The sequence below is a fragment of the Pituophis catenifer genome, unplaced genomic scaffold, assembly GCF_029215685.1.
Source record: "Pituophis catenifer annectens isolate HBS135680 unplaced genomic scaffold, rPitCat1.0.hap2 SCAF_6, whole genome shotgun sequence".
NCBI lineage: Eukaryota > Metazoa > Chordata > Lepidosauria > Squamata > Colubridae > Pituophis > Pituophis catenifer.
In genome coordinates, this window is record NW_027256886.1 from 74,656,051 (window position 1) to 74,683,503 (window position 27,453).

The following is a 27,453-nucleotide window of genomic DNA, read 5'->3' on the forward strand; positions in this document are numbered from 1 at the left end:
TTTTTAAGGCGACAATGTTATTCCCGTTTTGGGAATAAGTAGCAATCCCTTTTGCCGGGTTAAGATGAAACTTAAAGGACTTTGTCCTTCACAAAGATAGAGTACAATTCAAGAAATAAAAACTTAATAAACTGCTAGAAGATAATGTGCCTTGACTTTCAAAAGTTATTTTTTCTAAATTATTCAGAAAAGTGATATAGTATTTGCTATTACTTATGATGGCAAAGTATATGAAATAAACATTGAGCAGAAATGGCAGCATTTTAAGAAAATGTAAAATTAGTTCAATTCTCTCTAGGAAGCTGTTGTCCTATTTTGGCTGTCTAAATATTGTATTTCAAATTTTCATTCTGAAATTGCCTCCCCAAAAGGAAAAAACAAAATAATCCCAAGCTGCTAGTAATATATAATACAGGTAGATCTCGATTTATGACCATAATTGAGCCCAAAATTTATGTCGCTAAGTGAAACATTTGTTAAGTTAATTTTGTCCCATTTTACAACCTTTTTTTGCTGCAGTTGTTAAGTGAATCACTGCAGTTGTTGAGTTCCTAACAAGGTTGTTAAAGGAATCAAGCTTCCTCATTGACTTCACTTGTCAAAATGTCACAGAAATGGTCATAAGTCATTTTTTTTCAGTGCCTTTGTAACTTTGAGCGTTCACTAAATGAACTGTTGTAAGTAGAGGACTACCTATATTACAAGGACCCTTCCATCCTTAGTATTCTATGTTCTGTGTTTTAAGTAGGTTGAGGTACAGGGAAATCATAATATAATGGCAGGTTTCATTTGGGGGTCTATTTTCTAGCGTGGGAAATAGAGATGCAACCCGTATTTTATACAAAATCTATGTACCATTCCCTTAAACTCAAAAGTAATTTGCATTTAGATTAGGGGGTTTAATGGATTTTTTCCAGGTAATTGGATGAATCACATAGGTGAGAACAGTGACTACAAGGAAAGGAAGATATCCTGCGCGCAGCAGTTCCATGTTTCAAGTTTCAAGATTTGCAACAGCAGCTCTCTCTCCCTTCCTTAGAAAGGAGCCAGCTGTTCTGAACAGCTTGAACTTATCTTGTAAACTTCTTGTTCTGGGGAACTGAAAGTGAACTAGAAGGGGAAAAAAATATTTATTTAATCAATTTATTTGGCTGCCAATCTCAAACAAATGTCCTTGGGCAGCTAACAATATTAAAAGTGAATAAAACCAAACACATATACAAGGAGCAAATACATGTACAAAAATGAGAAGACAGCAACTGAGAAAAATCACAAACATATATTACTATTTATTTTATTTATTTATTTATTTTATTTCTATAGCGCCCTTTTCCTGCGGGACTCAGGGCAGTGTACAGCCAAGATAAAACATTGCATATAAAATTTAAAAACAATTTAAAAAACAAATAATTTCGGCCCAAGATATTAAAAACAACCCAATTAAAACCGAATTCAATTTAAAACTGAGAGGATGGGATCAAGCCAGCCTGGCTAGATGGAATGGGTGTGTTTTCAGGGCCCGATGAAAAGTCCGGAGGTCTTGATATCGTGCGTATCTCAGGGGGTAGGTCATTCCAGAGGGCAGGTGCTGCCACAGAGAAGGCTCTCCCCCTGGACACTGTCTGGCCGACGGCACCCTGAGGAGGCCCTCTCTGTGCAAGCGAACCGGTCGGTGGGAGGCTATTGGCGGCAGAAGGCGGTCTCGCAGATACCCCGGCCCTAAGCCACTATAACTAAACATAACAGATGTACCTTTGCACATCTGGTGCCCTAGGCTCTAGTATAAAATTTGGTCTTTAATGACTTGAAGAGCTTATGAAAAGCTAGCAGGGTTGGAGTCAGCCTGATCTCCGGAGAAAAACCTCTCCTTATAGTACAGCCTGGGAAACTAATGGACCAATTGGGATTGTTCTGGAGGATCTACAGCAGCAGTGGCTTTCACAAATTCTTATCACCAGTTTGTTGTGCATGCGCCTTCCATACATGCACCTAGCCTTCCGCTCATGTGCTTTGCTCGCACATGCACCTGGCCTTCCATGCATACACTTTGCTCGCTCATGCAACTTCCGGGCATGCGCCCGGCCTCGAAAATATGGCTAAATAGGACAGCATTATGCCAGGGCGGGGACCCACCATCGCTGCTACCGGTTTGTCCGAACCTGTACGAACTGGCTGAATACCACTCTGGTCTACAGCCCAGGAAACTAATTGGCCAATTGGGATTGTTCTGGAGGGTCTGCTAATCAAAGTCCTCACAGCCATCTGAAATAAGAGGGTGTCTAGATTGCATCTGAGCAACCTTTCCTGTTGAGGGCCCTGGAACTCCCTCTGAGGATCTAAAGGAGATGAAAAGAGATACTTAGAACAGCATTGGTGGAGAACAAGGAGCAAACCTGATTGAACATGTCCTTATCACAATGAGGCCTACCTCATCGTGATATGGACAGCAAAACATTACTGTTTCTGCCCTTATTGCATCTACAGATAGCCACTCATTTTTTTTTAAGCGAAGACATAATTGATCAAATAAATCAGTGGCCCCCAAACCTTTTGGGCACCAGGGACTGATTCGATGGAGAGAGGTTTTCTGTGGACCGGAGGGGATGTGGTTTGTGTGCTGCCTGTATCCCATGGATGGGGCTTAGCTTGTTTGCAGGGCCTAGTTTTTGGCACGCCGTGGCCTAGTGCCAGTCCATGGAATGGAGGTTGGGGACCCTTGTAATAAACGACTAAATTTAAAAATAAACAACTGAAAACTGATTGGTTGCCCAATCTTCTATGAAAGAATCTGTCATGGTATATCACATCTGTCTTAACATGAGACAAGATGTTTTGATTGGCTGTTTATATCTTTTCATGAAATTGTTCCTGGAATTCTGGTTGCTACTCTAGTTTTAGTAGTGGTCTTTCTTACGCTATGGATGGGCAGAATTTTCATGATGATAAACTTTAAAAAGAACTATTTTAATTTGTTTCACATGCACACAGGCTTCCTTATTAAACGAATACAGTATTTCCCCGAAAATAAGACCCTGACATATATTTTTTTGAACCCCAAAATAAGTGTTTGGCCTTATTTTCGGGGAGGTCTTATTATTTTAGGGCACGTGGTGCAAGACGGGGCTCCTCTTGCCGTCTTACCTGATTTCCAGCTCTGTCTCCCTAACCCTAACCAGAGGAAATGGCAGGTACGGGCTGTGCATGTGTTTTAATATTTTTGGGGAGGGTTTATTTTTTGGGGGGCTTATTTTAGCGCATGCACTCAAAAGCCCAATTGGGCTTATTGTCCAGGGAGGTCTTATTTTCAGGGAAACAAGGTATTTATAATCACATGGTTATGGTATTTTAAAAATTCATAACCATTGATTGTGTTTTACAGACAATGGTCTACTTCATAAGATCCTTTGAGCTCAGGTCTTTCTATAAAGCACTATTAAATTCCAATTTGTTGCTTCTGTGACAATATAGCAAGTCATTTTTGAGTACTTTGGTTCAATTTTTTTTTCACGCTACTTATCACAGTTACTGATGGCTTTCACTGCTGTATTTATGATGCACTGAAGATATATACCAGGGGTAAAATGCTCCCAATTTGGATCGGATCACTCAATCCGGTAGCGATGGTGGTGGGCGGTTTGGAGAACCAGTAGCAGAAATCCCTGCCCCCCCCACATGCCCAGCTAAGCCGCGCAATCATCAGAGGCTTTTTTAAAAAAACTTTTAAAAGCACTTTTTTCTACAAATGCTTTTAAAGTAAAAAAAAAGCCTCTGATGATCGCGCGGCTCAGGTGGGATCGTCAGAGGTTTTTAAAAGCATTTTTTCTACAATCTCTTTGGCAGAAGAGGTAGAAAAAATGCTTTTAAAAGGCTCTGACAATCCCAGCTGAGCCGCGTGATCATCAGAGGCTTTTTTTTTCTTTTAAAAGCAAAAACAAAAAATGCTTTTAAAAGCAAAAAAAGCCTCTGACGATCAGGCAACTCAGCTGGGATCGTCAGAGCCTTTTAAAAGCATTTTAAAATGCTTTTAAAAGTAAAAAAAAAAAAAGTTGGCCACGCCCACCATCACATTACCCCCCCCCCCCCCCGGAAGCCATGCCCACAGAACCGATAGTAACAAATTTTACATTTCACCACTGATATATACTACTTGGATTAATAGATGACGGCATTCTGCCGAGTTGCAGAAGCAATAGTAGAAGAGGGTCTCCTTGGTTGAAACGTCTTTAGCCTTCTGCAGAACTTTTTGGTCAAAGTTGCATGCATATTATAAGACACGGAAGCAGTAATTCTCTCTATCTGAGAAAAAACTTCATGGAGCCGGATGAAAAACACACACTCACTATACTAGGAAGTTTGGTTCTTTAGATGGTTGATAAGATCTGGAGACCTCTGACAGTTCATGTGGATACTTGCAGGTGTTTATACCAAAATAAACTTATGGTTAATATCTTAGAATACTTGGCCATCTTGCACGATTTCAACCTAGCAAGTTGCTACCTATTAAAAACACGCTGATTCAACTTCTACAAATAAAGTTATGGCCCAAACCTCTGTTTGGTGTGCTACTGGTTTAACTAGTACCTCTTTAATAGGACTTTGTTGAAGCTCTGATCACATTGCAAGTCACAACACTGCAGGTTTATGGTTGGCTCTAAATACTTTCTTTCCAGACTATTTACGCAGTGTTTACCTTGTTTTATTAAACGGCTTCCAAGTCGTCAGAGTTGCCAGAATGGACTCCGGGTACAGCAATAGATCACTGGCTTGTGATGTTTCCCCCCCCCCCCCCCCAGTTTTGGGCAATGTTTTCAGCACTGGTTCATTTGCCAAGAACTTCTTCATGATCTGCTACAGAATGCCAGGATTTTAATCCCTAGAATGATGCCTGAAACGTTCTTGCGGGCTCCTCATTCCTATGCAACATCAGCTATGCCTTTCAGCTACGGTTTTGTGAAGAATGCCTGAGGAGTCCCCAGTTTTTTTCTTGAACGGAGTCTGAAAACTCCAGTTCTGAAACGAGGAAGATAACGATGTCAAATAGTAACATCGCTGCTACTTGAACTATACTGGCTTCCCGTTGCTTTCTGGGTTCAATTCAAGGTGCTGGTTATCTCCTTTAAAGCCTTACGTGGCAGAGGAGCAGGTTACTTGTGGGAGCACCTCTGGTTGAAGGTATCTGCCTGTCCTACTAGGTTAGATAGGGTGAGCATGCTCTCATCCCTTAGATGTTGCCATCAGCTGGCTCTTCAGCCATATAAGTCCTGTAAATAAATAAATACATGGAAACAAATCTTGATTGCCTTTTCCTAAATATATTTGTTTTGTTTTCTTTCTTTCTCTCTTTCCTTCCTTCCTTCTTTCTTTCTTTCTTTCTTTCTTTCTTTCTTTCTTTCTTTCTTTCTTTCTTTCTTTCTTTCTTTCTTTCTTTCTTTCTCTTTCTCTCTCTCTCTTTCTCTCCCTTCTTTCTTTCCTTTCTTCCTTCCTTTCCTCTCTTCCTCTTTGCAGATTATTGAAGTCTTAACCTTCCCCTTCTGCTTATTCATCTTCTGATTATTTTTATTGGTACAGTTGCCTGTGGATTATGGGTACAACTGCCAGCACAGCTCAGCAGACAGTAGCAACAGCAACATTTGAGAATATCCACGGCAGCGGAACCATGGAGGATCACCATTCCCTCAGCATCCACTCCTTCCAGACCATTGGCCTCCACAATAACAAAGCCAAGTCTATCATTACTAATAAGGTGGCTCCTGTTGTCATTACGTGAGTTGCAACCACCTGTTATATTCTCTGCAGATCCTTTAATCTTTTGCTTTTCAACCTTCTGCAGCTTCTTGGTCTTCTAAGGGCTGTGATGTTGTCTATATAAAGAGTTAGGCTAAGAAAAGATGCCCAGCATTTTTGTCCTTTCATGTTTTGTATTGAGTGTGTGAACTTGGTACTCATACCTGGGGATGACAACGGCTGCATAGCACATCTGGAAAACATCTGGGGAACATGAATTAAGAAAGGCTTCTCTAAAACGGGCCATTTCTTCTTGTCGCCTACTAAATTGATTATAGCCCATTTGCCATGGATTATGGTTAGGAATTCTGTTCCCTCACCTGGTTTTGTTATCTCAGATGGGAATGGACTGGAGAAAAATCTTGTAGCTCCAGGATGTCAGTAGTTAGTGGTCTTCGTTGGTGTAACACAGACACAGAAATCTGCCCTATGTATGACAGTTTGAATGCAGTCTCTTGCTTATTCTTATTCCCCAATAAAAAAAAAAAATAGCCACAGCATAAAATATAATTAACAAGTTTTTGTTGGCATATAAAACTTGCAAGTTAAAATCAAACCTTACTAAGTTGACACACTTTGAAGCAAAGAATTTATAGTTTTGTTATTGGTTACAGCCAGACGGTTAGTAGCAGGATCCTGGAAAGCAGAAATGGGATTTGAGAATTTTCACATGGTGGCAAATACGTTGGAAAAATGGTTGACCATGTGAAGCACAACATAACAATTGTTTGTTATCCAGTTCCAAGTTCATAGATAATCAAATCAAATAAGACTATGTGTGTGTAGTTTTTGTGTATGTATGTCACTGTATTGTTAATTGTTTTAAAAGGTATAGGATGATATACTGTAAGAAGCTAGATCTTAGTTTTGCAAGATAACAACTTGGAGTTGCAATTAATGTTATTAATTGGATTGTAATTTTGTATAGACTACATAACAGTATGTATAGTATATGTTCAGTGAAAAATAGTACAGTTATAACATCTAATTTGACTTATGGCTGTGAGCTTGTTCATTTATTTTGTGGCATCTGGGTAAGATGCATCAACTTTCTGCGAATAGGAAATTAAGCAATGGAATCTTACGATGCTTGTTTAATCACAGAAAACATTTTAGTTGCAGAAAAACCAGCTACTCAATTTCTGTCTTGTGTTTCTTACAGCTACAATTGCAAAGAAGAATTTCAAATACATGACGACTTATTGAAAGCTAGCTATACTGTGGGGCGGATTACAGAAGCTACTCCAGAACACTATCTTGTCCAGGTGAATGTTGCGGATTATGCATGGATATTCAGAAGGATGTGGTGATTAAAAACATTTTAAAAAGAGCTTTTCTGGGCCAAAGGATCAGCATCGCATTTCTCATAATGGCCAACAGAGGCCAAGAAACATGATGTAGCCTTCCTATTTTGGTTCCTTGTCTTAACGAGTGGTGCATTGCACCATAATATTGCTGAATGTTTATTATTGAGCATTAATAGACAATGACCATAATAGGACTGTCTTCTGTGAATTTGCCTGGTCCTCTGCAGATTAGCCATCTTGTTATTTTTGTGAAGATGTTAATTGACCATTTACTTCACTGCCTTCTTCTGCACATTGACATCTCTCCATTTTTTGTTATTGTTCCATGTAGGGGAAATATTTTATGGTCCATGATGTATATGGCAAAGTAGATGTCCTGAATACTTCCAGCACTTGTGGGGCTCCCAACTTTCGGCAGGCCAAAGGAGGATATGCTGTGTTTGGGATGGGGCAGCCCAGCTTTGGTGGATTCAAGCAAGTCCTGCAGAAACTTCAGAATGATGGTCATAAGGTCTGTGTATAAAAGAAAGCCAAACTGAGATACATGGCTGGCTGGGGAATGGTGGGAGTTGAAGTCCTCAAATCTGGAAGTTGCCAAGGTTGGACACCTCTGCTTAGCAATAGCAATAGCACTTAGACTTATATACCACTTTACAGTGCTTTAGAGCCCTCTCTAAGCGGTTTCAGCCTATTGCCCCCAACCAATCTGGTTCCTCAATTTACCCACCTCAGAAGGATGGAAGGCTGAGTCAACCTTGAGCCTTGTGAGATTTGAACTGCCAAATTGCAGGCAGTCAGCAGAAGTAGCCTGTAGTACTGCACTCTAACCACTGCGCCACCCCAGCAGACAAGAAAAGCTTTGTACGTAAATCAGCATTTCTCCACTCTTTCTTGAGAATTTAGCCAACACAGTTCTTCTCTTTGTCATAGCAGGAATATATTGTTTTTTGCGTTCGTGAAGAACCTGTACTTTTTCTGCGTATGGACAATGATTTCATCCCCTACACTCCAAGAGCAAAGGAGAACTTGAAGGAGAACCTACACGATCTGCATAGAAGAGTCAGAGTAGAAGACCTGGAAGTCTCTATTCGAAAAGAGGTGATTTTTGAGGGCTACCAGAAGGCGCACTGCATTTGAGATTTGCTTGAGATATATTTCCCCACTTTTGTTATGGGTAATCCTCGATTTACGAATTGTCATTTAATGACCATACAAAGTTACAACGGACTTTAAAAAAAGCTACTGATGACCCATCATCAGAATTATGACTGCCCACTCCTCCTTGTAATCATGTGATTGCATTTCAAGTTCTTTGCAGTCGGCTCACATTTACAACTAATTGCAGCATTCTGCAGTCACATGCTCACGATTTGTGATATTTGTTTATTTTTTTTGTCATTTTCTGGCAGACAATGGCAAAAAACTCCAACCTTTGGATATGCTGGAATTCACTTAACAACTGTATTGGCTTGTCTAATGACCACATGATTCATTTAACAACTTTGGAGACTTACAACCATTGTAAATATGGTCGTAAAATCAAATCTGGTCGTGTGATGTCTTGACTTAACAACCACAATGACTTATGACTGAAATTTTGGGCTCTATTGTGGTCGTAAGTCAAGAACTACCTGTAATATCATTTATTCTATAACTTCCACTTTCTTCATAATGTGTTATTTTGAGTATTCTAACTTATATTTTCCCATTGCTTTTAAAAAAGTAGTACAGCTTTAGTTACATTACTATATAGTTCTGCTGTCCCACTCACTCACACGTAATGGTGATTTAGTGGCTTTATTATTAGTCCCCAGCAATTCGCTTCACCAGAAACCCAGAACTGTCCCAATTAAGTCAAGCCAAACCCAGACCAATGCTAGTCCACAAAGCAATGCCCAATGAGTCCACAAGGCACTTGAAAGTTTCCCAAACAAGATAAACCCAGCAGACAAAGTTAAATCCCAATACAAGAGGGTTCACGAGGCAAGAAAAGTCCAGAGTTCACAAGGCACAATCCAGGCACTGTGTCAATCTAAAGCAAGACGGGAAACACACAGCTAGGAAATGAACACATCATTCCTAGCATTGCCTCCATCTGTCTGCTGTGCTAAATAGCCAGATTCTGATGCAACCCATTAAGAAGGGCAAGGCTGCCTCCTCACGAGTAATCTGGTTGACCTTTGCTGCTCTTGCCTTTTCTCTGCCCTACGTGTTCTTGGATCAAGTGCAGAAGGCAGTTCCTCTTCCTCATCCCATGCTTTCCCCACCTGAAGCCTCAGGGCTGTCCTGCTGCAGCTGCGCTTCAGCCAAATTCCTCTCAGATGGCTGCTCGGAGCCATTGACCAACTCCCCTCTAGACGTGCTCGGAACTGGTTCACCCTCCTCCCAGCTGATATCTGGAGAGGTATCTGGGGAAGCATCTGGGGGAGTCATCACAATCATACAAAATATTTCTCAGGGGTTTAAATTTGGGAATGAGAATGGCTATCAACTTGCATGGTTGCAAGTTTAACATTTCTGTGCCATTGAACTGAGATTCCATCTTAGATACCTGCACAGCATAATAGAAGCCTATCTGGCATTATTTTGGTATTTTAGTAGTCTTATGACGCAATCTTAATATTGCTCCTATAATGTCTGCATGGGCAACTTGAAATGAGTAGGACCAGAGCCTTTTCCTTTGTATCTCTACAAAGGAAACCATTTAGCAAAGTCAGCAAGTAGGTCTTAAGGAAGAAAACTGCATGTCAGCAGGTTGTAGATAATGTTTTATAAAGCAAGCTTCTTCTCAGGTTGGTTTCTTGGATTTATCTGTTGAAGATACATGACTTTGCCCAGCTGAGTGAGAATATATATTACGTCTACAATGACATTGAACACTTCAAAGATGAGCCGCATTCAGTCAAAATCTTCTGTGAAGAAGACATCCAAGTGACAGAGGAAGTGTACAAGAGGCCTGTCTTCCTGCTGCCATCTTACAGGTAAATTTCAGTGGAAGAGAATAATTGTACTAACTCGGATCTTATTTTCCCACCCACCATTCTCTGTTTTACCTAGGATTACAAAACATTACAGGTAGTCCTCAAGTTACAACTATTCATTTAATGACTGAAGTTACCACAGCACTGAAAAAAGTGACCTTATTACTGGTTTTCACACTTATGAGTATTGCAGCACCACCATGGTCACATGATCAGAATTTATTCTAATTCCAGTTCTATTCTAATTTTAATTCTATTGTACTCTTTCTAATTCTATTTTATTTTATTCTAATTGTGCTGTAGTTCTATACCTTATCTTCTAATTCTAATATTAATTCTGCTCTAAATCTAATTCATTTCTATGTAATTCTGTTCTAATTCTATTCCATTCTAATTTTCTTCTGTACTGATTGTATAGAATTGAAATTTTAATTGTAATTTTATTCTGATTTATTCTATATCTCATTCTATAGTTCCAATTCTAATATTTTTCTAATAAAATTCTGATTCTACCGTGTTTCCCTGAAAAATAAGACTGGATCTTATATTAATTTTTGCTCCAAAAGACGCATTAGGGCTTATTTTTTGGTTAGGTCTTATTTTGGGGAAATACGGTACTAGATGCACCCATCTGGCTGACAATCTTAACTAGGACTTATTTTGGGGGTAGGACTTATAATGCAAGCATCCTGAAAAATCGTGCTAGGACTTATTTTCCGGTTGGGTCTTATTTTCGGGGAAACAAGGTATTCTCTCAAATTCTGTTATATTCTATTTATATTCTATTCTAATTCTGTCAAATTCTAATTCTATTCTAATTCTTATTCTTTCCTTTTAATTCTAATTCTGTTGTTTTTTTTCTAATTCTATTATATTTGATCATATTCCAAATTCTATCCTAATTTTTTATTCTATAATTCTATTCTAATGCTACTGTAGCTCTAATTCTATTCTAATTCTTATTCTGTCCTTTTTATTCTAATTCTGGTCTATTCTTTCTAATTCTATTATATTTTGTCATATTGTAAATTCTATTGTAATTTTATAATTCTAATTCTATTCTAATACTATTGTAGTTCCTATTGTAATTCTAATCCTTTTCCATTCCATTCTTTTTTTTTCTTCATCCGGGCAAGTTTAATTTGCAGTACAAATAAATGGGTCATACTGAGGATTCTTTATATATATATATATATATATATATAATATAAATATATATATATATATATGAAAATAAAAGTCTCCCTTTATTTCTTTATCAGCGAAATATAAATTTGAGATATGTATGTGTGTGTGTGTGTGTGTGTGTGTATAGATAGATAGAGAGGGGGGGATAGAAAGTTTCATTAACAGTTTTAATGATAGTTATATTAGCTTATAATATAAAATACAAAAAATAAAAAAGCAAATAGGGAACAAAAGAAAGATAAAGGGGAAGAGAGAAATGTAGAAAAGAAAGGAAAAAGGAAAAAAAGGCGTAGACGTCCGACTTCCTCTGGTGCAGTACAATAAGGCATTAACATAAAACCTCCACTTTTTACTTTTCCATAATAGTATAAACTAACAATTTCTATAACAACAAATCTATCTAATCAGTAAAACCCAAAATCAAAGTTTCATTTTTTCCCCACCTCAAGCACACAGTCCAGAAGTGGTTTCCAATTAGAAACAAATCATTTTTTTCCACTTCAAGCACACAGTCCAGAAGCGGTTTCCAAGTATAAACAAAACTACTTACTTATATTCTTTCCTTTGCTCAAAACAGTCAGTTTAGCCATTTCTGCTAACTCCAATCAGCTTTTGTAACCATTCATCCATTATAGGAATCAAAGTGTCCTTTCCATTTTTTGTGCAATAAGTACTCTTGCTGCCGTCAACATATATAACATCAAAGCTCCAATTTCCCCCCTTCCTGGGCCTTTTCCCATGAAGCCCAAAAGAAAAGTTTCTGGTTTTATCAATTTAAAGAAATTGGAATTGCCCCTCCCCCCTTTTTGTGCCTATCCTCATCTTCCTGTCTTGTCTCCCTTTCCTCCCCTCTCCTACTGGGCCTACTCCACTTCTTCGTCCCTCTCCTCTTTTCTTTTTCATCCTCTTCCCTTCCCTCTTTGTCCTGTCCCCCTTTGTCCTAACCCTCTCCCCATCACCTCTCCTACCCATCCCATTCCACCTCTTTGCCCCTCCTCCCGTTCCCCATCTTCCTTTCTCCTTCCCTTTTTATACTCTTCCTCCCATCCCCCATGCCAGTTCCTCTCCCTTTCCAGAGGTGTTATTTAGCCGGTTCTGACTGGTTCTGGCAAACCGGTAGCGGAACTTTTGAGTAGTTCGGAGAACCGGCAAATACCACCTCTGGCTGGCACAGCCCCTGATCTATTTGCTGCCTCCCGAGTCTCAGCTGATCGAGTCCCAGCTGATTGGCTGGGTCTTCTTTTATTGCCCTGCATAGGAGAATGGAGCTGGAAAGCAGGTTAGTGGGGTGGTGAGGGAATGGAGATTTTACAGTATCCTTCCCCTGGAGGGGGGTGGGAATGGAGATTTACAGTATCCTTCCCCTGGAGTGGGGTGGGAATGGAGATTTTACAGTATCCTTCCCCTGGGGTGGGGTGGGAATGGAGATTTTACAGTATCCTTCCCCTGCCATGCCCACCAAGCCATGCCCACCAAGCCACACCCACAGAACCGGTAGTAAAACATATTGAATCCCACCACTCTCCCTTTCCTTTCCTCCTCCCCCTGATCCTGACCCTGACTCTCAACCTCAGGCACCTTCTCAGCCTTTTCTCTCAAAAGAAGGAAGCTTCCCCAGAGTCCAGGAGCCCCACTGAAGAGCAACTTACCTCTAGAAAGGCATCTTACCTCTGATAACTGATAACTGACAGTAACTGTCACTTTAGCCGGCAGGGATGATGTCATAAAGCCATGAGAATTCCCAAGCAGAGGACCCTCCTCCCTTATCCACCTATCAGAGTTCACCTGCTCCTCCACCTTTGTGACCTACACACAAAGGTCTCCAGGAAGCTACCAAACCAATCAGTGAAGCTGCCTGCTTGCCATATGTCTCTGCCACCTTGCCTTATTTAGTCAGTGAAGCCCCTTCTGTTTCCCCATCAAAAGAGGCAGGGCACTATAAACATTTGAGAAATGACAAGTCGAAATAGAACACGGAGGGCAAATTACACTGCATGCCAACCTATCCTAGGCGGATCAATCTGTTTATGTCCATCGGTGACAAGAGAGTCTCCTTGAACGGGGTTGGACTAGAAGACCTCCAAGGTCCCTTCCAACTCTTATTCCGTTATTCTAGTGATGGCTCCAAAAAAGGTTGTAAAAAGCAGATCCGCTTACATGATGACCCACTTTATAATTGTTACAAATTATGACTATAATACAGTGTTTCTCAACTTGGTAGCTTGAAGATGAGTGGACTTCAACTCCCAGAATCCCCCAGCCAGCAGTGCTGGCTGGGGGATTCTGGGAGTTGAAGTCCACCCATCTTCAAGCTTCCAAGGTTGAGAAACACTGCTATAATAGGAACTCCATTACGGTCGTGATTCGAGGACTACCTTTTGTTTGTTCAGTTTTGACTTAATGTATTCTGTAAATTTAGCCAAACTGTACCCTTTTTCCCTTGGACTGCAAGGCGATCAAACCTGTCAGTCCTAGAGGAGATCAACCCTGACTGCTTTTTAGAAGGCCAGATCCTGAAGATGAAACTCAAATACTTTGGCCACTTAATGAGAAGGAAGCTGGAGAAGAGCCTAATGCTGGGAAAGATTGAGGGCAAAAGAAGAAGGGGACTACAGGGAATGAGGTGGCTGGATGGAGTCACTGAAGCAGTCGGCGTGAGCTTAAATGGACTCCAGAGGATGGTAGAGAACAGGAAGGCCTGGAGGAAAGTTGTCCATGGGGTCGTGATGGGTCGGACACGACTTCGCAACTAACAACAGCAACTCTTTTTCAACTGACATGATTGAATAAAGCATGGCTTTTTCTCAGGGTTAAAATTTTCTATAGTTTAAAATAAAGCCCTGGCTTTTATTCAGAAATGTATAATTGAAATATTCACACAAGAAAGCAATATTACGCCTAAATTCCTTCTTTTCATCATGCCAATGTGCTGAATTAAATGTCTCTATCCGAGAACACTTTCAAAAGCTTGCCTGCAATGTTGACCGAGGGTGGTTTTTTTCCCAAAAACTGGAAATAATTCATTTTTCTCGGCAGGTACCATCGGCTGCCTTTGCCTGTAGACAGAGCGCCTTTAGAAACACAGTTTGATGCTTTCATCAGTTTCCTCCGGGTAAGGCCTTATTCCAGATGTTAATCTACAAGCTGTTTTTTATTTAATAAATTGACTTGGAAAAGGAAGCACATGCGAGATGCTTGTTAGAAGAAGCTGGAAATTCTTCCTGTTGGGTGGATATACTACAAACATTGCCCCCCCCCTCTGTATTTACATCTGCCAAGTGTAGATTCATGTGTCTATTTCTGGATCCCTCTAGCTGGTATTTGAATACACACATTTGCTAGATGCCTGTATTTGCTTTAGGCTCATGACTTAACTGTACGGTTTTGTTGTGCCAAACATAAAAGGCATAATATCCCCTTCACACACACACACACACACACACACACACACACACACACACACACACTGTAAAAAGAATCACTGCACAAACCAGCCAGAAATTAAGCTCTGAAAGGCCCGTTTATTAGAAAACCATTCAAATAAATGTTTAGCTTTTTGGGGTTGGATCAAATCTACAATACTGAATTTAATTAATGGGCATCCAGTTGCTAGTTGCAGTGCCAGTGTTTACTTTGGACGTTTCATTGTTTTGCTAAGGCTGGAGACAGTTTTGGGAGATACTAAAAATATGTAAAGTGTTATGGGAACAATTCAGCGTTAAAGTAATTACAGGATAGGTTCTAAGCCGCGTTTAATATGTTAAGTTAATTTGATTAAGAGAAGGAAGAGAGGCTTTCTTCGTTTTGGGAAGTAATACGCCATTCAGTTGCAATTTTATGCATATTTTCCTGGGAGAATGTTTTATTTTTCTAAAAAAAAGATTGACATTTAAAATAATATGAGACTTCATATAAGATTTTTTTTTAAAAAAATTACATAAGATTAAAAGGTAAGTCATCTTGGTGTAATGGTTAAGGTATCAGGCTAGAAATAGGGAATTCTAGTCCTACCTTACGCACTAAGCCAGCTAAATGACCTGGGGCCAGTCACACACACTTAGCTCTAAGAAGAAGACAATGGCAATTCACTTCCAAAATCTTGGCAAGAAAGCTACAGGGCCTTATCTAAGCAATTTCTAGGCATCAAGACTAACTAAAAGACAGACACCCCCCCACACACACACACACTGAACAAGTGCATAATTTTTATTTGTTTGCTAGTAGCTGCTATTCTGTGTATTCAGCTACATAAATAGGATATTAAGAGTTAAGGTTATATTTACAGTTGCTACATTTGTCTAATCTATGTCTGTCTGTCTATCTACAGTATCTATGTTGGATATCAAACTCAAGGTCCACGGGCCGGATTTGGCCCACGGAGTGCTTAGATCTGGCCTGTGGGGCACCCTGGAAACAACGAAGGACCGGCCCGTGGTGCTCTGCCAGCGAAAACGGAGCTCGGGAGGGCTGCGCACAGCCCTCCTGAGCGTCATTTTCGCTGGCAGAGGGCTGCAGGAGGATTCCCCACAGCCTCACCTGGGCCACCACAGATGTAGAGCTGGCCACGCCCACCCTGACCACACCGCCTCCAACCCCCCCCCCAAGGTCAAACACAACCCTGATACGGCCCTCAATGACACCCCTGATCTATATTATATAGCCACCCATCACACATGTGATTTTGGTCAGGGAACAATAAAAACAAAACAATAAAGACACATCTTAAAATATACGTAGAAAGCAAGAAACATGTATATAACAAAACTAAGGAAGACTTTAAAAACTTATATACACTAAAGCTATTTTGCAGGCGCTCTGTTACCAAGGGATCCCAAGACCTGCTAGAAAGATCATGTCTTGAGAGCTCTCTCTGAATGGCCAATAGGATTGAGGCTAATCTTAATTCACCTTTTGAGAGTGAATAGGTAGGAACTGAACTAGAAGAGGCTCCAATAAAAGAGAATATATGTAACTCAGAGTTGACCTGTGGGGTCTTTTGTGCTCTCTGAGTTTGGTTATTTTCTTGCAAATATTTCAACACCCAACTAGGTAACATCAGTACTAACCAAGCTGAGAAGGCTGACAGGCCATCAAATCCCATCTCCTGCTTGTTCAGAAGGAAGAGGGGTTGACCAGAAAAGTCATTGCCCTCTTTTTGGTCACTCAAGAGTGTTTCTTTCTCTTGGTATAGAGCAGGGGTGTCAAAGGAACAGGCTCAGGCTCAACCCATCCAAGACCGAGTGGCTGTGGTTTCCGACGTCCCGATATAGCCAGTTGACGCCATCACTGACTATTGGGGGCGAATCATTGGCCCCCACGGAGAGGGCTCGCAACTTGGGCGTCCTCCTGGATTCACGGCTGTCTTTAGAAGAGCACTTGACGGCCGTGACCGGGAGGATTTTTTATCAGGTCCGCCTGATTCGCCAGTTGCGTCCCTTTCTGGATCGGGACTCGTTACGCACGGTCACTCATGCCCTCGTCACCTCCCGCCTGGACTATTGTAATGCTCTCTACATGGTGCTCCCCTTGAGGAGCACCCGGAGGCTCCAACTGGCGCAGAGTGCGGCCGCGCGGGTGGTAATGGGAGCGACATGGCGCTCCCATGTAACACCTCTCCTGCGCGAGCTGCACTGGCTCCCGGTGGTCTTCCGGGTGCGCTTCAAGGTTTTGGTTACCACCTTTAAAGCGCTCCATGGCTTAGGGCCTGGTTATTTACGGGACCACCTACTACCACCAATAGCCTCCCACCGGCCAGTACGCTCTCATAGAGAGGGACTCCTCCGGGTGCCGTCAGCCAAACAGTGTCGACTGGCGGCCCCTAGGGGGAGAGCCTTCTCTGTGGGGGCACCTACCATCTGGAATGAGCTCCCCCCGGAGATACGGATCTGCGCTCCTTCCGCCGTGCTGTGAAGACCTTTTTATTCCATCAAGCGGGCTTGGCCTGATCTCTTCCCTTTTTAAATATGTAAATTTTAATCTGTTTTTAAATTATTGGGGTATTTTAATTTGTCTGGGCCAAAAAGTTTAATTTGATTTTATCGGGTTTTTTAAATTTTGTGTATTTATGTATTTTATTGTTGGCTGTTCACCGCCCTGAGTCCTTCGGGAGTAGGGCGGTATACAAATCAAATAAACTAAACTAACATAAACTAAACAAGGGGTGAAATCCAGCAGGTTCTAACAAGTTCTGGAGAACTGATAGCTGAAATTTTGAGTAGTTCAGAGAACCGGCAAATACCACTTCTGGCTGGCCCCAGAGTGGGGTGGGAAATGGAAATTTTGCAATATCCTTCCCCCAGGAGGGGAGGGAATGGAGATTTTGCAGTACCCTTCCTTTGGAGTGGGGCAGGAATGGAGATTTTGCAATATCCTTCCCCTGCCATGCCCACCAAGCCACGCCCACAGAACTGGTAGGGAAAAAGTTTGCATTTCACCCCTATGTCAAACTCTATTTCATTGAGGGCCACATCAGGGTTGTGTTTGACCTGGGGAGCCGGGGTGGCATGCCCAGGGGGAGGGTGTCCAGGGTGGACATGCCCAGGGTGGGCGTGGTCAGCTCAACATCACACATTGAGGCTCCATTTTTAGCCATGATGGCCTTCTGCAACCCTCTGCCAACAAAAATGGAGCTTTTCGCTGGCAGAGGGCTGCAGGAGGCCATCACGGCTGAAAGTGGAGCCCGGGTAGGCCGAACATGGCCCTCCCAAGCTCCATTTTTGCTGGCAGAGGCACTGTGGTCCGGTTCTTCGCTGTTTCCAGGGCAGCCCCACGGGCCAGATCTAAGCACCCCATGGGCCGGATCCGGCACTTGGGCCTTGAGTTTGACACCCGTGGTCTAGAGCAACAACACACAATGTGTGTGAACTTTAGAAGACATAGTTTTGCCAGTGGGACAGGGGAACCCAGAGTGAGATGTGGAGCCCATCAAATGACTCATTTGACTGTGTGTTGTCGCTGGAGGGTGGATGGGGGGGGTGTTAATTGCTTTTTTAAAAAAAAATTAATTTTCGATACTGTGTTTTTATTGCTTGTAGGCCACTTGGACTTGCTATGAGTGAGTAGGCGCTTGTATAAATTTTCTAAATAAATAAAGACACTTTAGGAAGCTGAAAGTTATTTTTCCTCTCACATGGCTGTTTGATAGCCAGTCTTTTGACCAAATGGCAGCCCAACGAATGTGTACAATTCTGTCTTACAGGAAAGTCCAAATCTGCTCCTTCTCCAAGATCCCAGCAAGTCACCTCCTGCTCTGGTGTTTAGTTGCCAAACTGGTGTTGGGACGACCAATTTCGCCATGGTCTTAGGAACTCTGGTCCTGTATCACCGTAAAGGTGGCCTACAAAAACAAGAGTAAGAACTGTATGGCATCTCCTACTGAGATGAAATGAAATGGGCAGGAAGTCATGATTATTTAGAGGCACTGAAAATCTGCTTACATGTTCCATTCCTATCTCACGGACTTGTTTTATCACAAACTGGAAGGAATTAGAAATTTGTTCCCCTTATATGTGATTAGGATATTATCTCAGTGAAGTGTTGATTGAACCGCATCATTTACATAATGATTGTCAATTTACTATTTTAGGTATCATCCAAAATGCAAGATTTCTGAATATCTGTAGGGTGTTAAATAGATGGCTTGGGAAACTTTATTGAGCAGTATTTTATATGCAACATTAAGAGAACAAAATATAAAACAACGTATTTTCAGTATGGGCATCAAGAGTTCATGTTTGATCAAGCTGAATGCTACAGCTTCTTTTTAAATTTTATTTTATTTAAGTTAGTACTACCAACCAATATATCAAGAGTACACCAAATGTAATAGATTGTATATAAACTAATTCTTTGCTTCAGGTAGGAACTTGTATTTTTTTTCTTTAACTAAGTGGTGTTGGTGAGAGCAGCATGAAGTGCATCACATAATTTTAATAAAAGCAAAATTAGAAAGTTTGTTAAACTTTTGTGCGATTCCATGCATTTAGGCATATCTTTAATATTATTCAATCACAGCCTTCCACAGTCTTCCAAATATTCACCCAGGGAACAGTTTCGGATTATTCAGAACTTCATTGGCATGGTACCCAATGGGCAACAGATAGTGGAAGAGGTGAGTGAAACTAATTCCTTTGGCCTCAGTGATCTTCTTGTGCTTCATTGCCCCTTATTCTCATTGAGGCTAATTAATAACACTGATAGAGTTACTTGTCTCAATTTGTGACAGCCTCTGATAAAGATCAGGACGCTCTACAAATTGAACAGAAGAACACAGAAGTTACACAGACAAATTTGTGGTGCCTTCTTTAAATGAAGTATCATATACATTCCCAAAAGGGGGTGAAAATGTCTATGCGTCATATAGACCAAATATTGCCAAAATCCCCGCCCACCCGCCGGCTGTTTTTTGGCCTCCGCATACCCCATTTCCGGGCCTTTTTCCGGGCCTTTTTCGAGGCTTTTTTCAGCCCATTTTCAAGGCTTTTTTCGGCCCGTTTTCGAGGCTTTTTTTCAGCCTGTTTTTCTGAAAACAGTCTGATTGTACAAAAAGAAATATTGAGTTTTCTCCATTATGACTAGAAAGTCAACCTGCTTCAACTTGGATGCTCACCCAGAGGTTTTCGGACTGCAGCTCCCAGAATTCCCAGTATTCAGAGTTGAAAGAGGCTATTAAATTGGGGAAACTTGTCCAAAATAGTGATATGTTTTATTGAAGAAGCTGTCTGAAGACATGCGAGTGGGTGCAGTGGTGGGTTGGTTCCGGTTCTGTTCGGTTCTTTAGAACCAGTAGTAAAAGCGGCTGGAGGCGCCGCCCACCCGCCCAGACGTCATAATTGACGATCTGTGCATGTGCAGAAGTGCGCTCTCCTGTTGCAAACCAGTAGTAAACGTAAGTAGAACCCACCCCTGAGTGGATGGTTATTATATACAAAATGTAAACTAGGATAGAGATCACATTTTGGGTGAAAGAGTTCTTTAGCATATATAAAAATAAAGGTAAAAGTTCCCCTCACACATATGTGCTAGTCATTCCCAACTCTAGGGGGTGGTGCTCATCTCCGTTTCAAAGCCAAAGGGCCAGTGCTGTCTGAAGACGTCTCCGTAGTCATGTGGCCAGCATGACTAAATGCCAAAGGCGCACAGAAAGCTGTTACCTTCCCACCAAAGGTGGTCCCTATTTTTCTACTTGCATTTTTTACGTGCTTTAGAACTGCTAGGTTGGCAGAAGTTGAGACAAGTAATGGGAGCTCACCCCGTTACACGGCACTAGAGATTCGAACCGCTGACCTTTTGATTGGCAAGCTCAGCATCTTAGCCACTGAGCCACAGCGTCTCTTTAGCATGTATAGCATAATAGTTAATTTGGGATTAAAATCCTAAAACTTCATTCCTTCTGGTGGTTTTCCTCTACCCTTTTGTCTATTTTTCAGACACACATTTTTCATCTTAGCTGTGCCTTTATATCAGCATTTTGAGTAAAGGGAAAAAGGAAGGGTGCATTTTTGAGAGGGGGAAGAAATTGGCAGTTTTTCTTATCCAAAACTATTTAATTTATTTGTATTTCATATTTCTTAACCTACCTATCTCTCTCAGAAATGATTAGAAAGTGTCCTCCATTTCTTGACGTTTTTCCATCCTACTTCACTGGTACAAAATTCTGAAGATGTACAGAGATTGAAGGACCACATGGTGCCTGTGGTTGCCCGTGTCTCATTTCAGTTTTTTAAAAAAAATAGATTCAAGGTGATCATTAAGAGAGGACACTGATAAAATAGAAATATAATTGAAGAGAATGAAATCCTCTTCCTCAATAGTTTTTGATGTTCTCTCTTTGGCCTTCAAAGGTGGATGCTGCCATTGCCTTGTGTTCAGAAATGCATGATGTGAAGGAAGCCATCTATGAATACAAGAGGAAATTGGAAGCGATTGGAGAAGATTATCAAAACCAGGTATTAGTAGTTCTTTTTAAAAGGTGACAAGATCCATGGCACTAGTCCTCAGTTTAGTACTACTTGCTTAGCAGCTGTTCAAAGTTACATTGGACCTTGAAAAAGGGACTTACATCCTGGTTTCAAAGTTCTGATCTCTGTCTCATCGTGGTCACACAACCACGATTTATGATATTTTGTGCCAGAAATGGGTGTTTACCTCAGGCAAAAACTTCCCCATAGCGAACAATAGGTTCATTTAATGACCATGGTATTCACTTAACAAGCATTGTGTTGACCAGCACAAAAAAGGTCATAATGAGGTCCGGTCTCATGATATGACCAACACAATTATGACCATAATTGCAGGGCTCAAATTACAGTTGTAACCTGAGAACTTCCTGTAGGAAGTTCTCTCCTCAGTGCTCTATGTATTCATACTTTGGAGGACTGTTGTGATTGCGATTTGTCTTCTTCAGAAAATGGGGATATCTAAGTACAAAGAAATTAGAATTCTTAGGTTTTATTGGAAAAATGTCACGAATGGTAGATGGATACTTAAATTACAGATCTTGCAACAGGAGCCCTTCTTCATATATGTTGGGGCTGGCAATCATTGATGTCTAGGGTTGGACTAAGCATTTGTGGATGCCCAAGGCAACAGTGCGATCATAATGCAAAATGGTGGGTCCAAATTTTAAACATCTGTTTGAAGATTTTGGAATTTTGTTTCTGATTTATACATTACACTGAATCTGTTTTAGGATTTCATGCCTTTCTCTCTGAGTATATTCATGTATGCACACACTTCCCACCTCAAAAGGGTATAACCCCAGTTTCTAGCAGTTGTGGTTATGGCAGGGGCCCCTACAGGAAAAGGAATTAGTAGCCCATCTGGGCTATATACGCTTATTTTCTAGATCTCCCAAAAGCTACTATCATTTGGATTCCTAATAATCCGATAAACATTTAGATATAATTCTTGGCCTCCATGCACATTTCAAATCCATCTGTCTCATAATTAAAGTCAATAGGGCTACAATCGTACAGGCCAGTGGTGGGTTTCAAATTTTTTTACTACCGGTTCTGTGGGTGTGGCTTGGTGGGCATGGCATGGCTTTGTGGGCGTGGCTTTGTGGGCATGGCAGGGGAAGGATAGTGTAAAATCTCCATTCCCTCCAACTCCAGGGGAAGGTTACTGCAAAATCCCCATTTCCTTCCGATCAGTTGGGACTCGGGAGGCAGAGAATAGATGGGGGCGGGGCCAGTCAGAATTTTTACTACCGGTTCTCCAAACTACTCAAAATTTCCGCTACTGGTTCTCCAGAACTGGTCAGAACCTGCTGAAACACACCTCTGGTACAGGCAAAGTGGAGGTTGAAGCTGAGAAATTATATCTTGTAATGAGTTCCTTACTGGTTTGAACCAGATAGGTACATTCAGAAGGATCATAGCTGCAAATCTTCTGATGATTTAATCTCCGTCATTTCCAGCTAACAGTCTCATGTAATAGACGATGGGAGGGCCTAGGAGGCCTCCTTGCAGCCTCCTGGGAGCGAAAATGGGCCACGGGGTGGGGGCACCGCACACACCCCCGGCAACCCATATTGGGCCTAGTAGGCCGCCCTGCACTTACCTGGGAGCCAAAATGGGGCACGTGGGACTCCTGGAAGGGACAGGGTGGGGAGAGGCGGGGTCAGCCTACAATTTAACTACCAGTTCGCCCGAACTGGCTGAATCCCACCACAGGTTGTAAATGTGAAAAACAGTCATAGATCACTTTTTTCCGTGCCATTATAACTTTGAACGGGTCACTAAATGAACTGTTGTAAATTGAGGCCTACCTGTATCTGAAACCGGAGACTTATAATTGTGTCACAGAGTATGTGTGCTGCTTGTTTATGTAATCCTCAAGTTCAGAGATTCTCTTAAGAAAAATGATAAATTTGCTAATTATTTCAACTTGCCATTTTATTTATTGACATGCTATATTCTGTGAAGCCTTTCATCCACTTTACTTTTCTTAGCCAACCTGTTGCTTTGTGATTTAGTGACTTGAATTTGCTTACCCCAAATAAGTTGTTACTTTTACTGTATATCATGAATATTTCAGTCTGCCAATTGGTTTATTTTATTTTTTTTTATTTTTGTTGGGAGTGAGAGAAGTGGTTTTCTGTTACAACATGTAGCATCATCAAACGGTGACAAGAGACTTTGTAAAATTGAAAAAAGGAGGCTAAAAGAGAGACATGTGGCTTTAATTCTTCTTTTAAAAGCGCCTTCCTCCCACCGTGCCTAAAGACATATAAACAGGATAGACTATAAAATTCTTGAGGTGTAAAAGATGACTATAAACAAAGAACTGTTTGTCCTGAAAGCCAGAAAGTTTTCCACTGGATAAATGTTTATCCAGAATATCACAAAACTATTTTGAATTTCCAAGTGAACTCTTGAGAGTTGAAGATCCAAAATCCTTGCTCTTAATTGTTTTATCACTGTTGTGATTTATTCTTCTTCCAAGGTTTCATGCTTAAAATGGAATTGGGACTCAGCCTTTGTGCACCACCTAGTTCTGGGCATGAGAGGGAAGTTGTAGAGTGACTCTTAAGCCCATCAGGAGAACTTTCTGTATCAGATAGCCCATATGCCTTAGTTAGGTCTTTGTCTTGTTTTTCCTGCCTGTGTCAGGGTCAGAGCTGGCTTGCTGTCAGGGTTCCGAAGGATGCCCTAATTAAATCATAAACCTCGAGCCAAGCTTCAAAAGAAATCCAGTTACTTATTAGGTCCAAGTGGAGCCAGCTCTGACCCTACATAATTTATGCCCCAATCATGACCCTGTTTCCCCCCTCCCCCCAGGGTGTGTCATCAATCACATTCTCCAACGGAGCAATTTTGGGGGTTGTAGAGACCCTTCCGGCTGCTGTGGGTAACCCTGGGATACAGCCTTGAGAGAGATAAATCTGGAATGTGCATGTGTCTTTGGCTGCCATGCCGTTTAGTTGGTTTCCCATCCCCCCTTGCTTATGGCAACTTGAGGACAGGACAGGGATGCTTTGGGAGTTGACACTCTGACTGTTTCAGCCTAATTTCATTGTATTGCAGGAGTCAGTAACTCAGTTCCTCAAAGCTCCCAATTTCCTGTGACATCCCTTTATGACATGCATAGAAACCCCCCCTCCCCATTTAATACTTAAAAATGGCTGAAATATCATGAGATTGCCAAGTTCTTCAAGACTTTGTTATTGCACAAGGTTGTTTGGGACGAAATTCTTTTGAAGATTTCATCATTCTTTTATAAGAAGTCTGATACCTCATATGTGGGATCTCTAATCTTGAAATAGTTCATCCATTTTAAAAAAAATATTATCATAATGGATTAACAATCCATTATACTCCTTCAGTACAGGATATTTAGTGTTATGTTCCCAACTAACCTGTGTAGTAACTTGGATTGAGAGATGGAAGTATGCTATGCTCAGTTTTCTGACCTTGCTAGGTGATAGGTGAGAGCTTTATTTTAATCAGCGAAGAGTCCTCTTTTTTTACATTCTTAGACTTGCTTCTGCTTAAGGTAAACATAGGAGGCACAAAACTGTTTGTCTTTTACCAACAGTTTGTTTGTTTATTTATTTATTTATTTATTTATTTATTTATTTATTTATTTATTTATTTATTTATTTATTTATTTATTTATTTATTTATTTATTATATTTATATACCGCCCTTCTCCCGAAGGACTCAGGGCGGAGAACAGCCAAGATCAAATACATAAATATAAAAGTTAAAAACAATTTAAAACCAGATTAAATACTTTGGCCCACAATTAAAAACATCCCATTAAAATCCAATTTAAAATTTAAAACCATTAAAATTAGGCTAGCCCGGCTTGCTGGAATAACAAAGTCTTCAGGGCACAGCGGAAGGTGCGCAGGTCCGGGATCCTCCATACTTCCGGGGGCAGCTCGTTCCAGAGGGCAGGAGCCTCCGCTGAGAAGGCTCTCCCCCAGGGGGTCGCCAGTTGACATTGTCTGACCTACGGCACCCTGAGGAGCCCCTCCCTGTGGGAGTGTGCTGGCCGGTGGGAGGCTGTCGGTAGCAGAAGACGGTCCCGTAAGTACCCAGGTCCTAAGCCATGGAGCGCTTTAAAGATGTTAATCAACACCTTGAATTGCACCCGGAAGACCACTGGGAGCCAATGCAGCTCGCGCAGGAGAGGTGTTACATGGGAGCGCCCCGCCGCTCCCATAATCCGTGCGGCCGCATTTGATAAAGTGATTGCATGTCAGGGTTGACTCAGGGCCTACTGTATTGCACAATGGAAGACCAAATAGCACCACCCCATTTCACATACAGAAGCTTGACCAGTAGCCACTTATACCTATGATCAGATGGCATTCTTCTAGGGCTTAAGAATAAGCTCATGAATCAAAGGTTCAGCTGCACCGCGTACTCCATTCTCTCCACTAGCAGAAGAAAACAATCACGGAGGTCAGCAGAAAAAAATGGTCAGCAAGAGAATGGCCAACCTCATAGTTGGCTGGCCAAAATTGGCTGACCATAATTGGCCGGCCAGTAGTTCTTGCTCTATTTTGCCTAGTGATACAATCAGCCTAGGGGATTCTAATTTTTACTTAGCCATAGATGAAGTTTAGGGCAGTCACTCATTTTTTGAATAAACTCCTTTACAAACTCACCTGGTTTCAATGATGGGGGAGAAATAGTATGTACAGGTAGGCCTCAGCTTATAACCATTCGCTGAGTGACAGTTCAAAGTTAGGAGCCGCGGTGGTACAGTGGTTAGTGTGCAGTACTGCAGGGTACTTCTGCTGACTGCCGGCTGCCTGCAACTTGGCAGTTCAAATCTCACCAGGCTCAAGGTTGACTCAGCCTTCCAGCCTTCCGAGGTGGGTAAAATGAGGACCTAAATTGTTGGGGGCAATAGGCTGACTCTGTAAACCGCTTAGAGAGGGCTGTAAAGCACTGTAAAATGGAATGGCTGTAAAGCACTGTAAAGCAGAATGTAAATCTAAATGCTATTGCTATTGCTACAATAACACTGAAAAAAGCGATTTATCACCATTTTTCACAATTACAACAGTTGCAGCCTGTCCACGATCACATGATCAAAATTCAGACACTTTTATTTATTATTTATTTTATTATTCATATTTCTGTGCCGCCCACTTTCCGAGGACTCTGGGCGGTTTACACCAAAGACAGTATACTAAATAGCATATTGCCCCCTAACAATCTGGGTCCTCATTTTACCCATCTCGGAAGGATGGAAGGCTGAGTCAACCTTGAGCCGGTGAGATTTGATCCGCTGATCTGCTGAACTAGCAGTCAGCTCAAATAGCTGCAGTACTGCACTCTAACCACTGCGCCACCTCGTCTCTTGGCAACTGATTCATATTTATGAGGATTGCTGTGTCCCGGGTCATGTAATCCCCTTTTGTGACCTTCTGACAAGTAAAGTCAAGAGGGAAGCCAGACTCACTTAACAACCGCATTGCTAGTTAACACCTGCAGTGATTCACTTAACAACTGTGGCAAGAAAGGTTGTAAAATGGGAGAAAAAACTCACCTAAAAATTGTCTTACTTAGCAACAGAAATGTTGGACTGAATTGTTGTAAGTTGGGGACTACCTGTACTGCATATTACACCAAACTCCTGATAGAAAGTAGTGTAGAAACGTGCTAAATAATATTTTCCCTAGATCTGTGAATTATTCTGGACTTAGCCATCTCTTTGGAGAGTAGGTCTAAAGCAGAGGTCAGCAACCTGCGGCTCTGGAGCCACATGTGGCTCTTACATCCCTTTGCTGTGGCTCCCTGTTGCTAGTCGGCTCCACAATTGATAGGGCTTTCGGTTAGGACAGGTAGAGGAAAAAGGATGCTGCGCTAGAGGGAGACTATGATGGGGGAACCAGACTTCTGGTCAGCAGAGGAAAAAGGATGCCGCGCTAGGAGGAGACTATGATGGGGGAACCGGACTTCCGGTCAGCTCCAGAATTGAACAGTTGCTTCTGTGGCTCTTTGAGTGTTTAAGGTTGCCGACCCCTGGCCTAAAGTTACTATCTCTACTGACGTGAGATTCTTTCTTCAAGTTGAAATTCACCTGCTGGAGTCCTCTTCTCGTTTTGTTGTTCTGACAAGTAGCTTTGTGAGAATAATTTAGCTTTTCTTTTGAAGTGATTTTCAGGTTGCCCTCACAGCATGTAGTGTATGTCTTCACCGGCTCTAAAAGATCAGCTTTTGGAAGTCACT

The 27,453-nt window shown here is 41.5% G+C and overlaps 1 protein-coding gene across 1 annotated transcript in view; it reads left to right on the forward strand.

Moving 5' to 3' along the window:
• The window catches only part of PALD1 (phosphatase domain containing paladin 1), a 128,676-nt gene that overhangs the window by 24,063 nt on the left and 77,160 nt on the right, over window positions 1–27,453 (forward strand). Inside the window, exons 2-10 of the mRNA XM_070946305.1 lie at window positions 5,569–5,763; window positions 6,947–7,049; window positions 7,423–7,602; window positions 8,025–8,189; window positions 9,912–10,072; window positions 14,297–14,372; window positions 18,459–18,610; window positions 19,274–19,370; window positions 21,103–21,207. Coding sequence (XP_070802406.1) covers window positions 5,569–5,763; window positions 6,947–7,049; window positions 7,423–7,602; window positions 8,025–8,189; window positions 9,912–10,072; window positions 14,297–14,372; window positions 18,459–18,610; window positions 19,274–19,370; window positions 21,103–21,207 — 1,234 coding nt within the window. The remainder of the gene's footprint in view (window positions 1–5,568; window positions 5,764–6,946; window positions 7,050–7,422; window positions 7,603–8,024; window positions 8,190–9,911; window positions 10,073–14,296; window positions 14,373–18,458; window positions 18,611–19,273; window positions 19,371–21,102; window positions 21,208–27,453) is intronic.